Source organism: Atractosteus spatula, chromosome 24 (genome assembly GCF_055471065.1).
Source record: "Atractosteus spatula isolate fAtrSpa1 chromosome 24, fAtrSpa1.hap1, whole genome shotgun sequence".
NCBI lineage: Eukaryota > Metazoa > Chordata > Actinopteri > Semionotiformes > Lepisosteidae > Atractosteus > Atractosteus spatula.
Genome location: NC_142729.1, coordinates 11,304,721 through 11,327,718, shown reverse-complemented (window position 1 = coordinate 11,327,718; position 22,998 = coordinate 11,304,721). Strand labels below are relative to the sequence as shown.

The 22,998-nt window shown below is 37.5% G+C and overlaps 1 protein-coding gene and 1 gene segment (V, D, J or C); both read left to right on the top strand.

The window, feature by feature from the left end:
* Positions 1-22,998, top strand: part of LOC148815891 (Ig kappa chain V-III region MOPC 321-like) — a 736,297-nt gene that overhangs the window by 466,482 nt on the left and 246,817 nt on the right.
* The window catches only part of LOC148815895 (protein NLRC3-like), a 39,063-nt gene continuing 18,194 nt past the window's right edge, over positions 2,130-22,998 (top strand). For 2 of the 3 annotated variants that reach the window (XM_088904737.1, XM_088904735.1), the window contains exons 1-6: positions 2,130-2,262; positions 10,110-10,219; positions 12,614-12,742; positions 14,466-14,573; positions 16,143-16,455; positions 17,887-17,947. In XM_088904737.1, coding sequence (XP_088760863.1) covers positions 10,116-10,219; positions 12,614-12,742; positions 14,466-14,573; positions 16,143-16,455; positions 17,887-17,947 — 715 coding nt within the window. In that variant the 5' untranslated portion in view covers positions 2,130-2,262; positions 10,110-10,115. The remainder of the gene's footprint in view (positions 2,263-10,109; positions 10,220-12,613; positions 12,743-14,465; positions 14,574-16,142; positions 16,456-17,886; positions 17,948-22,998) is intronic. The other variant, XM_088904736.1, reaches the window with a different exon arrangement.

Here is a 22,998-nt window from a genome sequence, read left to right as displayed (position 1 = left end):
ATGTGCCATTTCTCAAGTGTGTTTTTACAATATCGGTTAAATACACAACTGACATTCAACAGTACTCACCATGTCACTCACTCGCCTTACCTAGTAAGCTCTCTGAAGAGGTGTTTTGTTGTAGGTTTTATGGGAATCCCCTGTTCTGTTTTGCATGTAGATGGATAAGGATTTACAGTCCCAGCATAACTGACACAAAACTGACTCATTTCATTTGACATCTCATGTATTTTCAAATATCCAAGGTGTTAAAAGAAGGCTGATTTCTGTAGCTGCAAGTATTTGTGAATTCTGGTTTGCAAAGTTCCTGCCAATCTGGGCACAGCTTTGGAAGACGGTTCCCCGGAAGCACACTGTAGTGTGCTCTCTGAAGGCACCAGTTCTGTAGGGTTTGGGCATTTACTGGGACAATTATTAATTGTAGCAGTAAATCACAAAATTGATTCTTTTAATGGCTTTAGAATCCAACCATGCGATATAACTCAAACAACGCACACACACAGGTACTAATACATGAGGATACATTTATTAATACATAGAATATGCATATAAACTTAACAGATCTTATCGAGAGGGTTATCAGAATACAAAAGGTATATATTCAGTCAGTTACAAAGAGTTACACATATCAAGATGACATACGTTCGGTATATCATTCATTTAGACGTTTCGTAAGTGAACTTGGTTACAACTTCTATGCTAGATAGTCAAAACAAGTACATAACTCTTAGGAATTAAATTGATATCAACTGGTTGGTTTAACAATTGAATTCTCGAGCTGTAATGCATTGAAGTTGAATACTCATCCAATCTCTGGGGATTCAGATCTCCTGCGGGCTCTCTGGCTCCGTGCCAGGCTGTGCTGTGCGGCTTGCGATGGTGCGCTGCTGATGCTCACTGACCGGCTAGTTAGTGTTGGCTTTAACTAGCAAAGTTTGCGCACAGGAGAAAAGATGACTGTGGGTCCCAGCAAGTCAGGAAGAGGACCGGTTCGTTCCTGATGAAGCGCTAGTTCTGAATAGTGATTTAGCTGCCCACAGTTCCAGCTGCAATCTTGGAGCTTTATAAACTGAATACCGGAATAGGTTCCCTGAGTGAATGCAAAACAAAGTATTCTGGATCTTTCCATTCAGTAATCATAACAAATCCTTCAATAAAATCCATGCAAGTTTATATTTTTCACAACTGTTACACACTCCCTGACACACAGACTGCAAGCTATTGATGGTAAAGCACAGGACCCCAAAAACTACACCCAGAACCTCTACATTAATTTCTGAGCACTTAGTCTATTCCACTCCTGCAGGAGCCCAGACACAGTCCCTGGCCCTTGTCCTGCTGTTTACTGCAGTGTGAAGTGGTAGATTCAGCTTCATAATCTTCCAACAGTTTGTGGAGATCAATGACTATTTGCCTGCCATCTTCACAGAGCTGTCTGACCTTAAGCATGGTGATGACTGCTTTCCATGTATTATCTTCTTTAACACCCCAGGAAACAGGGAACCTTATGAGATATTTATATAAAACAGGTGGTTTCCTTTCCAATTACAGACAGTGTCATATTAGGCCAGATTTGTTTTTTTTTTATTGGATCTTATTTAGAGGAACACTTAGATGTATGAGTAAACATCATCATTGTGCTTTCTAAAATTCAGTTATTTATTTATATAGTTTTAAACTAATGACCTCTGAAAGAATTGCTGCATTCTTTATTGGTGATGTCTTTTCTGTTTTTGTAGTATTGTTCGGTTGGACCCTACTGTAAAACATATCGTATTTCACACAAGGGATAATATGGATAATATTCAATGGAATTGAAAGGTGCGGCTCTGTCATTTTTAACCCACCTGTAACAGCCACACTGCTGCATGTCAGAGGAAGAAAGAAGCTATAGTTCAAACACTATTTTTTCCATAACATATTTCAGCACTTCAAAACATTTTATACTAATATTTCACCATTTCGTCATTCAATACTGATGAGAAAGCTATTTCATTTCACTGTTGTACAAACAGATTAGATTCTCAGACTTGTCCTAGTTCAGATCTTGCTACACTGGGATGATCCCTTTAACTGTGTGTCAGAGCAAAAACAAGCAGAACGGGTTCCACCTGTTTTGACAATCCAGGCAGTCTCTCTCTCTCCAGCAGCTTGTTATTTCTGCTCTTTTCAGTATTTAAATTATTGACTTCTGTTTTGAACTTGAACACCAGAAGCTGGTGCTGACTTGGATTATTGAAGCTATTGGACTTTGTGGTTCTGGTGAGTAACTTGGCCTGAAGATTTAACTTACTTTCACAAAGGCCTGGGATATGTTTCGTACTAGAAGAATAGAAGCTAAAACGAGAAAGGTGTGTTTTAATAGCATAAAGATGGTAAATGTTTTGACATAGTTTAAAAAAAGTAAAATAATTAGCTGATGTTTTTTAACCTGGACTCTATAGAAGTGAAGATTCCTCAGTTATGCATGAAATAGACCTGTGCTACCCTTCTCCTTCAGCTGCAGGTTAGTTTTTATAACACACAGTGATGATTTTACAAAAACAGTTTCCTATTCAATGTTGAATATTTCTTTGAGCTGAATTAATTTGTTTCTTTTTCTAATAATATTTTTATTTCAAGCTCATTTAACCTAATTAAGAATTAAAGTAAAAATTTCTTTCAGATTTTAATTATTTAATAAAATATGATTTTCTTATTTGAATTCTATAAAATACACCAAATAGAGTAAATTAAGGAAAACATATATATAACAGTTAAATATTCACAATACTGTATTTCACTGCATTTTAAAAACATGATGAGATTTTACTACGTGGTTCTCCAGCAATCTGAAAAGAAAGCTTGTGTTTCCGTTCCGTCACATTCCTGAGAGTTCCTGGAACAAGATGACATGAATCAGAGGAGGGTGCAGTATTCAATTTGCTCTAGTTAACATATAAGTTTGATAAGAATCCTGTAACATACTAAAGAGCTGGTACTGTAAGAAACTGTATGTAGGCTGTAAAGTATATACTGTATTATCTACAATATAATGAATCATAGTATGAATATTAATTAACCTTAGTCCAGTTCCAGAGCTACAGGAGAGGGTAATTTCATTTACCTCCATTTGCTGCATTTATGCATAAAGTCCTTAATAGTTCTGTGGTGATGCAGGTATAAGACTGTACCTACTCGTCCTAACATCTTGTACCTGTTGGACAGGTGCAGAGTGTAGAGGACAGAGAGATGGTAAAGACCAGGACTGTCCCAAAGAGAGCAGTGGGACCCCTTAGTAATTTATACAGAAGACAACATACTTCAAGGGTTTTCTTCTGTTATGTATGACATATTGTGCCTTGCAGAAATATTCCAATTCTTGCAGAGTTTTCATGTTTTGCTGATTTAAAGCTGCCATAGGGTGGCAAACACCATTCACCGTTGCAAGGCAGGATACACTCTGGAAAGAACGCCAGTTAATTGCAGAGCAAACACACAGATACAAACACACACTCACACTCACACCAGGCAGCAATGTTAATCACTGTACCACAATGCCACTGAAATAGTGATTACTGTAATATTTGTAAATTATTCACAGAGCTAACTCTCACCTGGAGAAGATGGGGAGCATTGTGAGAGTTATTTTCTTTGATTTCTCCAGTGCCTTTAACACCATTCATCCCCCATTAATGAGAGATAAGCTAAGGGTGGTGCACTAGGACACTCCCTTCGTGTCCTGGATTATAGACTACAGATGGAGCCATTCAAAATGGGTGGGGTATTTCGCGGTATACACCGGTGGGCGTGTCGCATCAAAACGCAGTATCACGAGGTATATCGCGTCATTTGACATCATGCCGGAAAGTATCCAGCATCACCTTGTAAAATCACCAGGAGGAGTCAATAAAGCTTAACCTCTCATGTACAGCATTTGAGCTTTTAAATTTAAACTGTGTATTACAGCATGTTAATCATCAGTCATTAAAAGGTTGGCATATATTATGAAAGCAAGACTGCTCAGTTGGACAAAAGTACACAACCTACCTTTATCAGAAATATTTATGCATCAAAGCCTTTACTGAAGATATTACTAATAGTATTAATAATGAATGACTTTGGACAAGCTGTAAACTCAAACTATAATTTCTTTAGCACATTTGTACAAGCACTTGGAATCTGTCCAAGCCCTACTTTGTCAGGCATTTTCTTTTACTGCAACAGACATAAAAACTCCCTTGATTTTAAAAGAGCGTTTCATAATTTCTAACTACGAAAATTATTTAAACTGCGACACTTATCATTCAACCAGAGCTCAAAATATCACAAGGATCCTCAAGAGCACAGCAAAGACTGTATTAAAAGATACTTGTATCAGATACATGAGAATCGCGTATCTAAAGAAATTAATAACAATATGATTATATTCGTGTACTGCGACAGGGCTGTGTAGGGCTGTTTCGCCTCTCTCTTCATGTGACTTCCCTAGTAGCCCACTGGTCTACATGCCTGATTACTAACCTACAGGTTGTATGTTGAAATCCAGCTGGCGCTGTGACTTTTCTTTTCACAAACATTTCTTCAAAAAAATAGAATAGCAATGTTATGGACAATCAATTGACTTTTATATTTCTAAATATCACAGCATGATCGAATTTAAGTCACTTTTGATAACAATGAATAGTCACCTTCTTCCCTTCTGACAACGGTCCCTGCTTATGCTTCCTGCTTCTATTGTGTGTGTGTGTGGGGGGGGATCCCTTTAGATCTCCCTTCAGATTTAAAAGGTTATTAATCATATCTTCGGTGTCGCATCTTACCAGTGCAGCTGATCTTTTGCTGCCTGGGTCAACTATCACAAAGCTTTAGAGAACCTAACATTTCTATTATCAACAAATTGTAAATACGACGTTTACATTGGCATTATTAATTTTTCACATGGGTGTATGGAGTATTGTCAGCTGTCACTGACAGTGGACCCCCCTCTTAGGCTGCGCACACGATCTTTTAGATTTTTATAGAGAAATGGAGGCTGTACAGTATGTGTTACAATATAAACATTTATATTGATTTAAATCGCGTTTTGATTTAAATCGCAAACGCGTGTTTAATTATGTGTTTTTTTCATCATAATCAGACAAATGCAACATAAATTGATCCAGTATCTTTGTCTTCTAAGTATCTTAATAAACTTTCAGCATAGCTTTCTCCCCGTTTAGATTTATTTTTCTTGGGATTTTGGGATCAAACGTGGAAGGATTAGATTGTAATTGTTTGTATTTTTTAAATACGTTTTAGAAAAGTGTAATCTATACTAAAAAGCAGTACACCACCTGCTATACAGGTACATATTGTAATACTTTCGGGTTTGGATAGGACGGACACAAGAACACAGGCTTGCGGAGTTAAAGCAAGTTAAAGCCTTTATTTTTCTTCTCCGTCATCGCCTGCACGCCCGAGAGAGGGAAAAGAGAGAGAGAGTAAGACCTAGGGGTGCAGAAGCAGGGAACTATTTACAAGGAAAATGGATATCTCCCCAGACTATACGCCCGCTTCACTGTGGGACAGCCGCACTGGTCGGCAGCCTTCCGAAACCCCGCCCTGACCACTTTCACTCCTGTCCTGCTCTTCCCCGCGCACCCCAGCCGGGCGCTCTTCAGCCTCTGCCCGGGGCGAATGTATATTTAGATATTTAGACCCGGCGCGGCACTGAGAGAGCGTCTGCATTTATAACTTAGTTTTTAAAAGTAGTCAAGCAATATGAAGCATCTCCTTTTACTTTTAAGTCCCTTAATTATCATTGAGCACAGCTTTCTCACCACTTAGATTACTTTTTGATACCATCCTTACACAAAGCAGAAACTTCTTGTATTTTCCAATGTCATACAAGTGGAAAGATTACAGATTTTAATCATCTTTAATTTTGTTACGTAATACGTTTTAGGAACGTTTCATCTATACAAACACCACAAAACTATTCTCAATTGTATTTCTGAATGTTATGTTACACCTACATAGTTCACTGTTTTAAATACATCTAATTAAGAAAGTTAGGTGTAAGCACTTTAGATCTTTTTTTCTGAACCAGGGAAAATCTGATCATGTTTCTCTATAACAATAATAAAAAACTTTATTTTACATATCACCTTTAAAAGTGGCATCTCAAAGCAATACAGCAGATGTAAACCACAGATTACAAAGTAAATACCCAGACAAATGCAAACATGTTTTTAATAAAATGCTTTTATTCATTCAGCAGAGAGAGAGCGTAAAACCTGGGCGTAACAGCAGTTCCTTTTTCTGATCACTCGCTCTCTGGATAAACGTCTCACCTGTCCTGTTCTTTGTTTTCCTAATTTGCTGATATTGCCTGCTGCGATCCACTCCTGCCGTCACACCTAATGAAGACTATTTTAAATTTCTTTGCGCGGTCCATTGTGCAATTAACCCTTGTATGTGCTGTCCTTAAGGTGATATCACATAAAGGTGATATGTAAAATAATGTTTTTTATTATTGTTATAGAGAAATATGATCAGATTTTCCCCGGTTCAGAAAAAAGATCTAAAGAATACTAGTTTGTCACTAGTATACTTTTAATACAGTCTTTGCTGTGCTCTTGAGGATCCTTGTGATATTTCGAGCTCTGGTTGAATGATAAGTGTCGCAGTTTAAATAATTTTCATAGTTAGAAATTATGAAACGCTCTGTTAAAAGTAAGGGAGTTTTAATGTCCGTTACAGTAAAAGAAAATGCCTAACAAAGTAGGGCTTGGACAGATTCCAAGTGCATTTTTGCAATTTACATTGCATTGTGCATTGTGCTGCTATAATACAGTTTAAAATAATTAAACGTCTAAACAGTATCAGCTTTATTTATGGGTTGCAATTTAAAAAAAGTAAAAAAACGCACTCAAAATGCGATTTATAGCTTTCTGGCAAGAGGAGACACCCAAATTAATAATATAACATGCCGCTGTTTGTGCATGAACAAGGTTATACTGCTATTTCCTTAGATACGCGATTAAGAAAAATATTTTTTATTAAGTTTTTAGTAAAATGCTTTTATTCACTCATAATCTGACAATTTCAGGAAGACTAAGGAAGGACTAAGGGAATTGTCATCTGTTGTTGAAGCTCTGGGAGCTCGGTGACTTTGAGACCACTTGTTATCCCAGGTTGTTTGAATCACCACAATTCAAATAGAGAAAAAAGAGCTGACTGACAAGATTTAAGATGTGGCTGTCAATGTTGGATTAAAAAAAACATGTTGCCCAACGTTAGATGCATTGCTTGAAAAATAATTTTATTTCGAGAGACTGGATAAGTAATTCAAGTGTTTTTTTAACTTCCTGAAAAACAAATAATCATTTAACTATATGTGCAAACGTTTTATGATATGTCGCTGTTGGGAATGTCTGTGGAGTGTATCTTATTTGCCTGTCTGTCCTGGCTGTGCTCTCTCTCTCTCAATTCAATTCAAGGTGCTTTATTAGCATGACAGATGGGTACAATCAGTGTTGGGTATTTACTTTGCTTTGAGATGCCACTTTTAAAGGTGATATATAAAATCAAGGCTTTAACTTGCTTTAACTCCGCAAGTCTGAGTTCTTGTGTCTGTCCTATCCGAACCCGAAAGTATTACAACATGTATCTTTATAGCAGGTGGTGTACAGCTTTTTAGTATAGATTACACTTTTCTAAAATGTATTTAAAAAATAAAAACGATTACAATCTAATCCTTCCATGTTTGATCCCAAGATCCCAAGAAAAATAAATCTAAACGGGGAGAAAGCTATGCTGAAAGCTTATTAAGATACTTAGAAGACAAAGATATCAATTTATGTTGCATTTGTCTGATTGTGAATCAAAAAACACATATATTTAAACCTGCATTTGCGATTTAAATCAATTTAAATGTTTATATTGTAACGCATAGGTGATTATTCATTGTTATTAAAATGAGTTAAATTCGATCATGTTGTGATATTTAGAAATATACATTTGTTTGGTGCGAGTGAGGTTTTATTTAATATCTGACCCAGGGAAATGTTTTATTTTTTCAGAGAAATCTTTGTTAAAAAAAAGTCATAACTCTAGCGGGATTCAAACACACAGTGTGTTATGTGGGAGTCAGGAACCTAACCCACAGCGCTACCAGCAAGGTTACATGCAGAGTGCTGAAAAAGCACTACAGAAACATTATCAACAGCCAATGTACAGCATGTACTATTCTTGTGTTGCGGTACATGAATATAATTATATCGTTATTAATTTCTTTAGATACGCGATTCCATATTATATTCCCTTTTAATCAAATTCTAAATGCATGCTTGTTGACCCCGGTATCACCCCGGTATCATGTTAGTTAAGCTTAAAATGTTTAGGGAGAAATGGAATACTGGTGTGTATTTTTTATTTAAGTACCGAGTCCAGCCATATACTGTATGTTTATGTTCCAAAATTAATATAGTTTATGGCCTTCACACGCATTACAGTATGCTCCTATTCTTTTTATGCTCAGGTACTAAGATTTCCCTTCAGTGATAAAATTCCATATAAATATTCAGTGCTAAAATGGGCACAGTAAAGACATTTACTGTAAATCTTTCTACGACCGACCAACGGACCACGAGTGCCCCTGTCAGTCAACCAATCATGTACCGCGGTATTTTGCGTCATAGCCAATTACCTCCGGTACGTGTCTGTACCACGCACTTTGAATGGCTGCATCTGTATGATATACATGAGGTGTCAGTCAGTATGCCAATGAACTCACAGAGGTACCCAGTCAGCAGCTTGTCATGTTTTTTTTTTAATAATCTGATGTAGGACTGTACTTCTCTGTAAAACTGCCAGGTGGGGCAGTGAATACTTAACCCATTAGTGTTTTCATGCACTAATCATACTGTACGCATAGTAGCAGGAATACAGTGACTACTTTGTTGAAACAGGAAATTGTTACCACGTTGCAACCCCAAATAAATATGTCCCAATACTATATAATCCCAATAGAATTACTAGGTTTAATTACATACAGTATATAGAGTTAATAGTAATTGTGTATAAATCATAATTAGAAAATAGATACATTTATATTAGATTTTAATTTTAAAATACATTATACATAGTAGCTGTAAGAACATCATATTTAAAAGAAAAAAGGAGAGAAGAACAAAAGATAAACATTTACAATACTTTTGGATTTTTTGCATCACATTGTACATTTCAAAAATTATTTTTTTAATTTAAAGTAAAACGTAGTTTAAAGAAAAAGGCTGACTACATGAACAAAAACACTCTTAAATTTCACATTCTATAATGTATTCTGCTAAGTAATATTCACAGATATCCATGCTGTGCGTCAGCTACTGTAGTAATGCTACTCTTCTACTGTGCTGTAATAGAGAGCATTATCAGATATGATATTTCAGTGTGGCTTGGTAATCAGTTAATTTTAAATCGCAAATTACCTGCCTCGTCCAGACAGCTTTGAAAGTCATGGGAGTGAAACAGCACCCCTCCCTGCAGACAATCTTTGAAAAATCCATAATCAAACAGGCAGGGGAAATTATATCAGATCCTTCCTACATCCTCAACTCTGAATATCAACTTCTTCCTTCTGGCAATCGTTTTAGGGTTCCCAAATGTAAGCCAAACAGATACAAACATTCCTTTGTTTCACTATCCATTAAAGCTGTCAACGCAAATGTCAAGGATAAACACATTTTTGACTCTTACAACCCACTTGAGTGCAATATGTTTTTGTGATGTGTTATAAATGTTGCATGTTGTTATGTGTTATACTGTACATGTGCAATAAAATAATGTGCAATGTTTTTCTTTTCTTCTCTTTTTTTTGCATTCTATTTAAATGTACAGGAGTGCTGGGTGTCCATAAAAAAATTCCCTCAGGGGACAATACAATCTTATCTTATCTATCTTATTGCCAGAAAATGGGGGAAACATGCCCTAAACCAACCTTCTGGGCATATTATATAGCCAATAACAGAAATATGCTTGAAATGTAAAAAAAGTATTCTACATATACAGTGTATGCTGTATTTCTGTCCAGTGTCCAAATATGGAGTTTGAGGTTAATTTGGGACGTGTGTTTAACTTTTTCATAGCTTAAGATGGAGAGACCAGGATCACCAGATCCCAGTAATCTGTCTATGAAGAGCGATGACTCAAAAGAGCAACACATTGACTTTGGTGGATCCGTCATTCCAGACCCCAGGTGAGGTCACTCAGTCAACCTTTTTGACAGCTGGACAAGGCATAGGACTGTATGTTCCATAAAGTAAAGTCTTCATATCAGGTTATGTACATACAAAAAATAGCTGAAAATCAGTCTGACATAATTGGAGACCATTGTCCACGGACACACCTGAAGAAGGCTCCACGTCCGAAACGTTGTGTTCTCTTTCTTCTTTTTTTCAGCATGGAATAAACCTATTACTTGTTCCTTTGCATTAATACATATATACTTGAACATAAATAGAATAAAGTGATTGTTCAAGTGGAGAGTCACCAATGAATAAGTACAGATTAATCCTACAGTGAAACTCAGAAAGAAAAAATGTTTAATCTATTGAGCCTCTTCAGGTGCTAGGGAATGAGATGAACAGTGCAGGTAATATCAAGCAACATAGGAGAAAAAATGTCCTGTCAGAATTGGCACAACAGATGAAAAAGTGACTAACAAAATGAAAACCTGTTAAAGAAGTGTGAAAAGCTGTAAAATCTATAAATGATTGCAGAAAGAGTAGAGCTTTTCAAACAAATCTATTATTTTGTATAACATACTGTATATGTAAAACAGATATGTTTCTCCCTCATACTTGAAGAAGGCTAAAAAATCAACAAAATGTATTTTTTCTTTGTGCTTTTCAGAAATGTGTGGAATTAACCCTTTACTTTTTTCATGTGCAAAACTGTATTCAAAAAAGGCATAAATGTATAAATCAATACATTCCACAGGCCTATATTCTACAGACTCAGAAACACAGTATGCTAATGCTATAATCTGCGAACACTATGATACCTAACCAGGCTAAAAAGAGAAAAAAAATGCATCCTCATAAATGGATGCTAAACAGAACTAAATCTTTCTTCCTATGACATCAATGATCTAAGTCTAAAGTAACTGAGAATCACCAAACTGGGGTAGATTGTTTTTGGCTGAAGATAATACAACAGAGGGAATGAGAATTTTCTAAAATAACATGAACATGAACTCTCTGATGATATTCAGATTGCTTAACGTGGTCTTCAAGACTAATCAGATCAATGTACTTTGGCTTGGTACTCATTTTGAGAAAGAGGTGATGTTTCTTCTTCTCTTCATGTCTTCTCTGTTTATCTTTCACCCTGTCTCTTTCATTCTGCCTCTTTTTTTCATCCTTTGCTTCTGGATTGATGTTGTTTCCTATAGCTGTAGTGATCTTCATAACGTGAATTAACCTGAGTAAATCACCAGCAATCGCCTTCAATCATCTATGTTTTCCTGCCTTGTCTCATCTTCAGATATGCAAACACTGTATGCAAAAATAGGTTATAAAAGGTTCTAAACATACTGTAGGTTATAAAATAGGTTAACATTGATATCACTAGCTCAAAAACAATGCTTATGCATTTTAAATACCTTGGTATAGTGATCTACCCAAAAATCTTGCAGTCAGGATTTGCGTCAAGGGAAGCCTGCTACATCATTGTATAAAATTGTTTAATTTTGCCAATAGAAGACGAAAACTGAAAGCTGTACTTCACACTGCATGACTGTGTGGCCAACTGCAGGATTTCCATCAGGGTCAGTTAGAAGTAAAGCTGGTGTGAGGGCAGGAAAGAAAATGGGGAAAAAACACCCTTCTCAGTATAATTACTATATATACTGTAAGCAAACAGAAAGACCCCTGAAATGTAAATAAATACACCCATACCCTTGTATCCGAACCTAATTTTCTGAAAATCTGTTCGGAAGGCAGGAGATCATAAATTGAAAATAAAAAAAAAATATTTCTTATGGAGAATATTTCACCCCATTCCGAACTGAAGAAAAGTTCACTCAAAAAACACCCTAAACGTATAACACCATACATAGCAAGATTTAGTGAACAACACAGTTCTACTCAAATAAGCCACCTATAGCTGTAAAATAATTAATTATACCATATTTAAATTTTCCATTTTTTGTATAGAACGTTATCAGCTAGAACTATGTGCATGATGTTGACTGTTACCCCATAACGAACAGCAACTACAAAACATAAAAAAAACACTTTGAAAAAGAGAGCTGCTGTCTCATGGCATCCTTAACCACACCTGCCTGTCACCCACGTAAGAACAAACAGCTGTTTGATGGCGCTGAATTCAGATGTTTGCAGAACGTTCTCGGACAAAATCAGTAACTTTTGAACTTGAAAGTTGGAATTAGCTAAAATTCGTTCTTATAATGAATTACTATGTACAAATTATTTATGTTTGGATTAGCAAAAATTTGTATACCGAGTGTTCTTATACCGGACTATGAGTGTATAGTATGTATGTAAGATATGTATAATAAATATGTATTTCTGTTAATGTCCAAATATGAAGTTTGAGGTTAATTTGGGACATGTGTTTTATTTCTTAGCTTTACCAAAAATAGTTTTAAGATAGAGAGACCAGTGTCGAGGGTTCCCAGTAATCTGTCTATGAAGAGCGATGACTCAAAAGAGCAACACATTGACTTTGGTGGTGGATCCCTCACTCCATATCCCAGGTGAGGTAACTCATTCAAGGTTGTTGAAAGGTGGACATGAGATCTGTCTGCACTTTGCTTCATAAATTTGCAAAAATTTAAGGCAGGAAGTCAACAGACATATTTTCTAGGTATATTATGTACCTAGAAAAGTATTGAAAATCAACATGACATAATTGGAGACCAATTTCCCCAGAGATTGATATTATAGGGTTAAGTTCAGGAGCAAGGGTGTGATGTGCACTGTTTATTTAAATACTGTATATATGAATACAAATAGCATTCAGTAAATGTTCAAGTGGAGAGCTGCCAATGAATAAGTAGTGGTTAATTCCACAGTGAAAAAATAGTGAACAAAACATATATGTATTTCACATGGTGTGTCTCTTGAGGTGCAATGGAGTGAGATAAAGAGTGCAGGAATGTAATACAAAATATGAATGACTAAAAAAAAAGACTAACAAAATGAAAATCTTTTAGGGGAGCGGGAAAAGCTGAAACCTGTAAAGAGTTCAGAAATTGAAAAAGACTGCAGTGTTTCACACATATTAGTTATTTTTGTGTAACAGACATGTAAAACAGATCATTTCTTTCTCCCCCACACCTGAAGAAGGCTCTAAAGTCAACCAGATTTATTTTTTCTGTATGCTTTTCAGAAATGTGTGAAATTAACTCTTTATTGTTCATTTGCAGTAACTGTCAATTGCGATGTGCAAGACTGTCAGTTTCAGTACTTAGTCTCTTCATGCGTAGACAAATGAGCAAGATCCAACAGCCTGGTATTTTTATATTTTAAAATCAGTTCTCAAAATGTTTATGACTTGTCCCCTTCATCAAACTATGTGTTCCTCAGAGTGATTACATGAGTTGTAACAAGCACACACAAAAAAATACTTTATGGGAGGATTCTGGTATAATAAGCCACAGCTCAATAGTGAATGTAAGAATCTTGTGTTTTTCTTCATAACATAAGAGAAATGAGTTCATATGAGACATGAGGCCACATGAGTCCTATATATTCTTCAACACAGTTCTAGTCATAGAGTCATAAATCACAGCCATACTGAGACAAGACAAATGTTTATTTAAACAGCTATAAAACAACCTTTGATCTTCTGTGTTTTCCTGCTTCATGCCTCATCTGCACATACTGTATGCAAACACCTCATAGGATACACTTTGTGTTAGGAGTTCTGAATAAGACCTTGAGTAGTACAGTCTGGATATGTACTTTATGACAAATGTAGGTTAATGTTGATATCACTTGCTCCTAACACTGTTACTCGCTGGTGATCAAATACCATTCTTTGCAATTAGATCCCATATCACCTTGCATTACCTTCAATGCTTCATTCACAGATATTACAATTCCTCTAAAACAACTGCATAAAATCCTCCAATTAGGATTTGCTTCAACTGCTCTTAAGCCTGCTAAATCAAGGTATAGAATTGCAGGGATTTCATTTTGCCAAATAAACATGAAATCTGGGAACTCTTCCATGTCCTCATATTGCATGACTGTGTGGCCTAGTGCAGAGTTTCCATCAGGCTCAGGCAGAGGTAAAGCTGGTGTGAGGCAGGAGGGAAAATGGGTTTAAAGGCCTTAAACCAGCCTTCTCAGAATATGACATGGATATAGCCAATGACAGAATGGTGCTTGAGCCTTTTTCCTGCTAGTGTCTGATGCTAGTGTCTGATGTGGAGATTGAGTTTAATTTGAGACGTGTGTTTGACTTCTCTATAGAATTCAGAAGGATAGACCAGGGTCACCCAGTAATCTGTCTCTGAAGAGTCATGTCTCAAAAGAGCAACAAATTAACTTCGGTGATGGATCCTTCACTCTAGACCCCAGGTGAGTCATTTAAGCCTTTTGACAGTTGGACATACAATAGGATGGCATGTTTAAAAAAAGACATAATAAAAATGAAAATAAAACTTACATGCAACAAGTACTCAGACCTATATCACGTTATGTACCTATAAAAAGCATTAAAATCAATATGACATAATTTGAGACCAATTTCCCCAGATATATATGAATACAAATAGCATACAAATAGGATACAGTAATTGTGCAAATTAATAATTAGAGGTTAGTTCCACAGTGAAACTTCCAGAGCAGAAAGAAAAAAAATATATTTCACCTGTTGAGCCTCATTTTATGTACAGGATATTTAAAACTTTGTTTTATTTCTCTCCCCCACCCGCTGCATAATACTTAACACTCAGAACTTCAACATTTTCCTTTCTACTAATTGTTTGCAATGTGGCAGGACTTTTAGTTTCATTATTCTGTTTAAGCCTTTAAAAATTTCACTGTCTTTTATTACATTTACCTTCATGGTACATAAAACATACAGTCTAATTCTATGAGTGATTGACATGAGGTATGCATCAAAACTGCAACATGCACTTGCCATGCTCGTCACAGATAAACAGTGAGACAAGCTAGTATTTATAGGTGTAACGAACAGTTCTTTCCGGACCCTGTGCGGACGACACAATCCGAAGAAGTGGGAAACACTAGGAAAAAGTCATGCAGGGATACGGGGCTGAAAACATGGGGGGCGTGTCTAAAGTGCGCTGGTGCACGGGGGAGGTGTGGCCGAGGCAAACAATCCAAAAGTAATCCATAGAGGGAATCCAAAAATACAAGAAAGTCCATAGCCAGGTGATCCATCCAAACAAGGAATTAAAAACACGAACCGGGTCAGAACCGGCGGACAAGGAACAGGAACAGAGGTTAAAACCTTAACGGGACCAGGCGCTTCCAGGTCCCAGACTCGCACGGTGCGGAAACCAGATGCAGAGCCAGGATGAACGTCAGCACCTGGCTTTTAAGGTGGACTGGGAAAAGGGGTCAGGTGCACAGAATTAAGACTGAAGTGAAAGGGCTGGAGCACCCTTAAGGAGGAGGGACTATAATCGTGACAATAGGGTAGCCATTCACCTGACTTACAGCACCAGTTACCATGGCAATTAACTTGACAGTCTTGTAACACCTGGAGGCAACTATATACCATTTTTGTCATTAGGTATGAGTGTGCTGTAATTGCAGAGTTAATACATTCTGTGTATGGACTTCACGTCCATAGAATGTGAAATATTTTAGGATCAGTACAGTTACTGTAACTTCACTATTCTAGATTCTGAGTGTGTGAAATATTGCAGGGACAATGTATGTAATTGTCGTGGAATCACATTTTTTATCTCTTGTGTAGTGAACTCAGCACTAACCCACAAAAGCAGCTGTTCATAGTGAAAGAGAACAACTGAGCTGAAAAAAAATATCACCATATACAAACTATTATCCTCCCCAAAATATTGTTGGTATAGCAAAATAACATAGAAGACAAGACGTTATTGTACAGCTCTTTGGGAGTTAAAGGAAATGATCTGACTGAATTCCCTTTGTTCACAGGTATTCTAGTCCTGAAGATGTCTCCTGTGATTTCTGTACTGGAATGAAGCGCAAAGCTGTGAAATACTGCCAAGTCTGCCCTGCTGCCTACTGCGTGATACATGTCCGGAAGCACTACACGGAGCCAGCTTTGCAGAGACACAGACTGGTGGAGGTGAATGGAGACCAGGAGACCAGACTGTGCCAGCAACACTGCAAAGCTCTGGAGCTGTTCTGTCAGACTGACAAGACACTGATCTGCAGTCTGTGTTCTGCACAGGAGCACAGGAACCATGATACCATTTTTGTCAAGGATGAACATGTACTGGCAGAGGTGAGGAGCTTCATTTACTCATCTGCAGTATACGCAGATCAAAACTGTAATATTTTTGTAAAAAATTGTTATATTGTCTGTTATTTCACTGAACTGGTGGTAATACGTTATATCACCAGTTCAGGACCACACATTTCGTTGGCCTGTCACTCTTACTGGTTTACAGAACTCCTCCAGGCTCCTGTGATGTACAAGTGGTCCCCATGCGGAGAAGCCTGTACAGTCCCAAACCAGTCCATTCCTCAGAGGTTCCATTTGCACAGTCAATCTAGTGCTTCTTCCTCCCCTACTGTCACAATCTGCAATCTTCAGAAAAATCCCAGGAGGGACGGAACAGTAGTATTACCCTTTAAGGCTCAAAAAAATCTCCAATTCATTATCCAACTCATTATCCTGCCCTGGGACACCCTGACACTTAAACTGGCCTTGCTTTTGTGGTCAGGCTTCCCTTCTTTGGAAGATTCATGTTCACATCTCCTAACAGACCTGCTGGTGGACATCACCTGGTTTTGCCTTTTTATGCCCAGGTTTCAACAAAACCACACTAATCAACTTGCTCTTAGGCACTTAGGAGTTTCACAACAAAAGTAAGGAATATACCACTAGCAAAACAGGTTTTCTCCCCTCTGGATCTTTCTATCAAAAACTAATAAAAAATGAAAAGAAAACTCTTGCTAATCTTCCCTTAACTTTCTCAATGTTGCAAACCATTAATAATACTGGGACTGCTGGCTGGTCCCTGCTGGCTGGAAGAGCATAGTCATATAATTACTCGTGCTACTTAAACTCACAATTCTACAACTGCTCTCCCTCCCTGAACTGCAGAAGCTTGGACACAACCACACCTGGCTACTAATATAACGTATGACGTTATGCCTATGGAATGTGGAATCACCAACTGGACCAATCACTTCACTTCTTTTTTTTTTCCAGTGGCATTCCAGGCACACAGGATACTAATCAGGCAGTTAGTGTCCAGTGTGTCCAGTTTTCACTCACAGAGGAGGCCCTGGCCAAGGCCTTGGCCTGCACCATCACAGAAGGACAAAGCGAATCAATTGATTATTTTCAGAGTGTATTCTAGTTAAGAAATGACAAGGTAAAAAACAGATAGATAACAGAACTATCAATAAACCACTGAAGGACCGCACAGGAAATTCTCCAAAGCTTTTGAAGATTTTTATGTAATTGTCCTTCTTAAAATTGGCATACAGGGTTTAGGAAATAAATACAGTAATATACAGTACATCAGAGTTCAGAAGTAACTTCTGATATTCTTAAATGTGATTGACTTACTCTATTTTGTCACCTCCCTGTGGTCACAGTACTGTTAGAGTGAGCTGGAGAGAGCCATGTAACTCTGTCTCTTCCCTTTCCTTACTCTTCAGATTCTATTTTGGAAATCTCACAGCTTTTCTCGTTTGTTTCTAGGCTGAGCAAATCAGTGCGGAGGAGTTCTATGACGAACTATCCCAGAAGGCACACAGACAAGGTCAGTGTGGCAGTGTTACGATCCCTGCCTCCCAGCAACGAAAGAGGCAGAATATGGCATAGTCTTAGTTCATTAGTCTACCTATCAGTGTATGCTTTCACCACCACACCTCCGTCTCATCTTGTATTTAAGCACTAGTCTTGTGGGGGGGTACTGTCACGCCCGACATCCCTCCCTAGAGGACGCTCCACTGTTCCCATTATTGTCCTTGTGATTAAGCTCCCCAGGTGTACCCTTTTAGCATTATTATTTAAAGACCAGCTCCTCCAGTCCTCGGGGCTCATCATTAGGGTAAGATGTCGCGAGGCTGGCCTAGCACCAGGAAACCCTACGTCCGTCTCCTGAGGGCCTCATCCCCGACATCTCCCACTTCCTGAGCCTGGGTTCTGAAGGATCTCGCCCCTTCACCCTTGAACCTCCATGTTTTGTTTGTCCGTGTGCTCCCGCCTCCCGGGGATTTTAACTTTGTCGCGTCCCAGGATGGATTCCTTGTTGATGGACTCTCGGACTGTGCTTTGACCTGCCCTTGGACCCGCTTGAATTTGGATGCCGTTTTGTCTTCCCCGTACACTGTCTCACGGATTGTCACTATTATTTTGTGCACTATTAAACCCCTGTGTGTTCCCTTTTATCACGCCTCCTGTTTTCTCCAGCTCTTTCCGCATCGCATAGGGTCTTCTACAAGATCTGACACGAATTTCAGTCCGTGTTCGTGACAGGCAGTTTGTCTTGAGAAGTCCAAACCAGGTTATTGGGGCAACTGGCATTTTTAGAATTTACACTTATCTTGAGAACCTCTAAACAGGACAGGGTGACAGAGAGTGTTTGTCTTAAAGAGCACTTCAGGTCATTGTGACAGAGTGTTTTGTCTTGAAAATGACAGATCAGGTCAATGTGACACTTTGTCTTAAGATGATCATTACTGTGGTAATATGCATTATTGTGTGGAGACATACTGTAGCTTTCATGGGACAGATATCTATGCCAAATTTAGCACATTATTTCTGGGCCAAAAATATATGTAATAGTTTAACACTATAGAATTTGTCAAGAAAGTGTTTTATTGGTCTTCTTTATGCATATGATCTGCTGTCATTGTTTGCAATAAGGGTCCTTCTCCTTTCCTCTTTACATTCAAGGAAGTAAAGGAGCAGGTTGAGAAAGCACTTCCACTTTCTTTCTCACAAGACTTTGTTATGCATAATTTGATCTCCATTGTGTACTCCTCATTTCTTGGTTTGGGCTTTCAAAACTATAAAATTCCCAGTACTGGTGACATCATTGAATTATTATTTTATTTTCTTACAAAGAAGCAATTCTAAAAAGAGAAAAAAAAACATTCATCTTGGTTTATTCCACTGTCAGCCCCTCAGTGGCTTCTATAAGCATCTTTTTAGCTCCTTCATCCTGTCCTTCACTCTCACTCTCTGTGGTCTCCCAAAGAGCCCTGGGTGTTTGGTACTTTTTATATTAGACCCAGTAATCTTTTTTCTTTTCATAGAATGTTCCATACTCTTACGCTTTGGGATTTTGAATGATGGACAGAGACTGAAATATCTTGGGGGAGTTTTATTATTATTCCAGGTCAGACCTATGGTATAAGTATGGAATACAAGCAGGAGTCAAATATAACTCCCAAATGTTGGGACATATTTCAACTGTGCAATGTTATACGCAGTATAAATAATAGTTTTTATTTCAGCAACCCTTTTAATAAAAAATGTTAACTGGACATTGTCAACTCAATGAAGTCCACTAATCTAAATCCTACTGAGATGTTCTCATCGATTACTGGCAATTGGATTTAATTAATGTCTGAGTTGTTCATTTGTGAATGGAGGACCAAAGAATTTAGAATTTATGATCACCCTCTCAAGCACATCCCATCATGATATTGGTCAGAGGTTTCTTAAACCGTGATCTAAATGTTTGTTTTTTGTGTAAAAAATTACAAATGTGCCATAATGTAGGAGTGCTTCTTTCAACAGAAAAAAATAATGTTCACTGTTATACAGCAATAGTCACAGGCACTGGTAATCAAATGTCCTGATCAGATAGTAATAACCATTATTTTCCAAGTATTTTGTATTTTAACAATTAAGACTAAAATATCTGTACTAAATTAGTTCCTTTCTCAATGAAACGTGTTCCTATACATTGACAGATTTTGACAGAATGTACTGTGTTATGCCTTACATATAAGACTATTTTATTCAAACAACAATGTCACTGATGATAAATGTTCTGACCAGGAAGCTTCATTTAAAATTCTATACAGTTCAGACCCTGTGGGACAACAACATATTGTGTCTAATTTGTATAATAGACATGGATAATTACGTAAAACGTGCTAAATATAGACTTATACCTGCAAATATTATTTTTCCAGCTTTAATAAATTAATTGAAATACTGTTTCTGTGTAATTTGCGGTTTTTAAAAAAATCACATTACTACTTCTGTTCCACAACCATACAGATGCAGCCATTCAAAACGAGCGGGTTATACCGGGTTAAAACACGGTGCGCTTGTCGCAGTATAACACAGGTTACCGTATAATCCCGCATAATACCGCATGATACCGCAAGTGAGATAATAGTATCCGGAATTTCCGCCAGATGGAGCTGGTAAAGCTCAACCTCTCATGTACAACGTTTGAGCTGTCACCATCAAAGTCTTTACCGAAGATATTACTAATAGTATTAATAATGAATGACCTTGGACAAGCAGTAAACTCAAAGTATAACCCTGGTCCACATTCTTTGTAACCATCTTTGTAAACGAAAAGACTTTCTATTTTCATTGACCGTCTTTGTAAACGAAAATACTTTATTTTTTCATTAACAAAAAGTAACACCACAGCATTTCGTTGATCCAATCACGCATTTGTTTCCAATCATGCAAAGTAATTCTTGAGAATCTCCAATTCATCATGCCTTTCACATGCTCATAAAAGATATTAATTTAGAAATATAATCATATTACTGTATGTAAACTGTACTGTATATGGCTGCTCCGGTACTTTAAAGAAAAAATACACACCAGTATTCCATTTCTCCCTAAACATTTTAAGCATCAAAGTCTTACATGTGGTTATTTTGGAAACGTTTTTACGTGCTCCTTGCTCCCTCTGACCATGTTACTGAACTGGATGTTTATACAGTATACAGTACTCTGTGAGAAAAGTGATACTTTTAAGCTTTTCTATGAATACGCTCGATACCGGAGTAAACAACCATACTTTTAGAATTTGATTAATAAGGAATATAATATGGAATCGCATATCTAAAGAAATTAATAACGATATAATTATATTCATGTACTGTAACACAAACAGTAGTATATACACATATCTATTGTTATGTGTAAGGCTGTTTCACCACTTGTCATATGACTGTGCTAGTGGCATAATGGTTTAAGTGCCTGACTTATAAGTGAGAGTTCAGCTGTTCAAATCCAGCTATGTCACAACCACCAGGCAGTTAAGACCAAATCGTAAGCGAGCTAATCAGCCCCAGCAGCGGGTGATTATTAACAAACGCCGCCGCACGAGTTAAACCACCTGCGCACACTCACTGTGCGGTGCGCACTGCTATTTATACCATCTTCACCTGCTTCCCACTGCTCGGTATTGAGTCTACTCCTTGAGAGCTCTACCTGGCGTTTTTCCCCGTACCTCGTTTATTCTGGATTTTGGATTCCCCTTCTGCCTTTTCGACTTTGCACCTCGCCTCTCGCCTCAGACTGTTCGCTACCGGAGAACTTCCTGGATTACGACTTGCCTTTCGCCTTTTGACTACAACCTTGCCTCTCGTTTTGGTTTGTTCGCTTGCCTCATCTATTACCCGTGCCTGCGTCTGCACAGGATCCGTGTATCTTCCCACCAGGGATTCCTAACAAGCTAGTACTATGAATTTTCTCTTAACAAACATTTCTCTGAAAAAATAAAATAGCAATATTATGGACAATTAATTGACTTTTGTATATTTCTAAATATCACAACATGTTCGAATCTAAGTCATTTTTTAATAACAACAAATAGTCACCGTCTTTCCCTCTGAATCGCTCCAGTAGCAGGAACCTGTATCGTGTGGATCCCTTTAGATCTCCCTTCAGATTTAAAAGGTTATTAATAATATCTTCAGTGTCGCATCTTCCCAGTTTAGCTGATCTTTTGCTGCCTACGCATGCTTACACAGCTCCCTGGGTAAACTATCATACTTGACTGAGAAAGCTTTAGAGAACTTAACATTTTTATTATCAACAAATTGTAAATATGACGTTTACATTGGTGTTATTAATTTTTCACTTGTGTGTATGGAGGAGTGTCAGCTGTCAATGAGAGCAGACCCCCCCTCTTAGGCTGGGCAAATTATTTTTTAAATTTTTACAAAGAAATAAAAAATTATATATAATGATATTGTAATACTACAGGGTTCACAGGGGCACCCTCACCACTGCCATATAAGGTCAGCCCCCCACCATCAGGGACTCAAACCCAGGCCTCCTGCATCACTCAAGTGGGACCCAGCCTCTTGAGCCAAAGGGGAATCTCCCCTCAGCCTGGCTGCTGCAGTCCCTGCTAGAACCAGGGAAGGGTGGTGATGTAACCGCGCTGGTAAGCCGGCTCTCACAAGCAATGGAGGGCATTACAATATATGCGTTACTATATAAACATTTACTGTCAAACTTTAAATCAACAATTGATTTAAAGATGATCTGTGAAAGTGCAATTAAATACAATATTGTTGTTGTTATTGTTGTTTTTATCCTGTAAAGCGCTTTGAGAAGCCACCTTTAAAGGCGCTATATAAAATAAAGTTTATTATTGTTATTAATTTGCTGGACAGAGAGCTGAACATTATTATGCAGAAGACAAAGGTAGTGATTTACGTTGCATTGTCAGATTGTGAATCTATAAAGACATTTAATTAAACAAGCGTTGCGATTTAAATGGAAATCTCTCTCTCTCTCTCTCTCGATACTGTAATACAGTTTAAAATAATTAAAAGTCTAAACAGTATCAACTTGAATTCTTATCTCTATTAATGT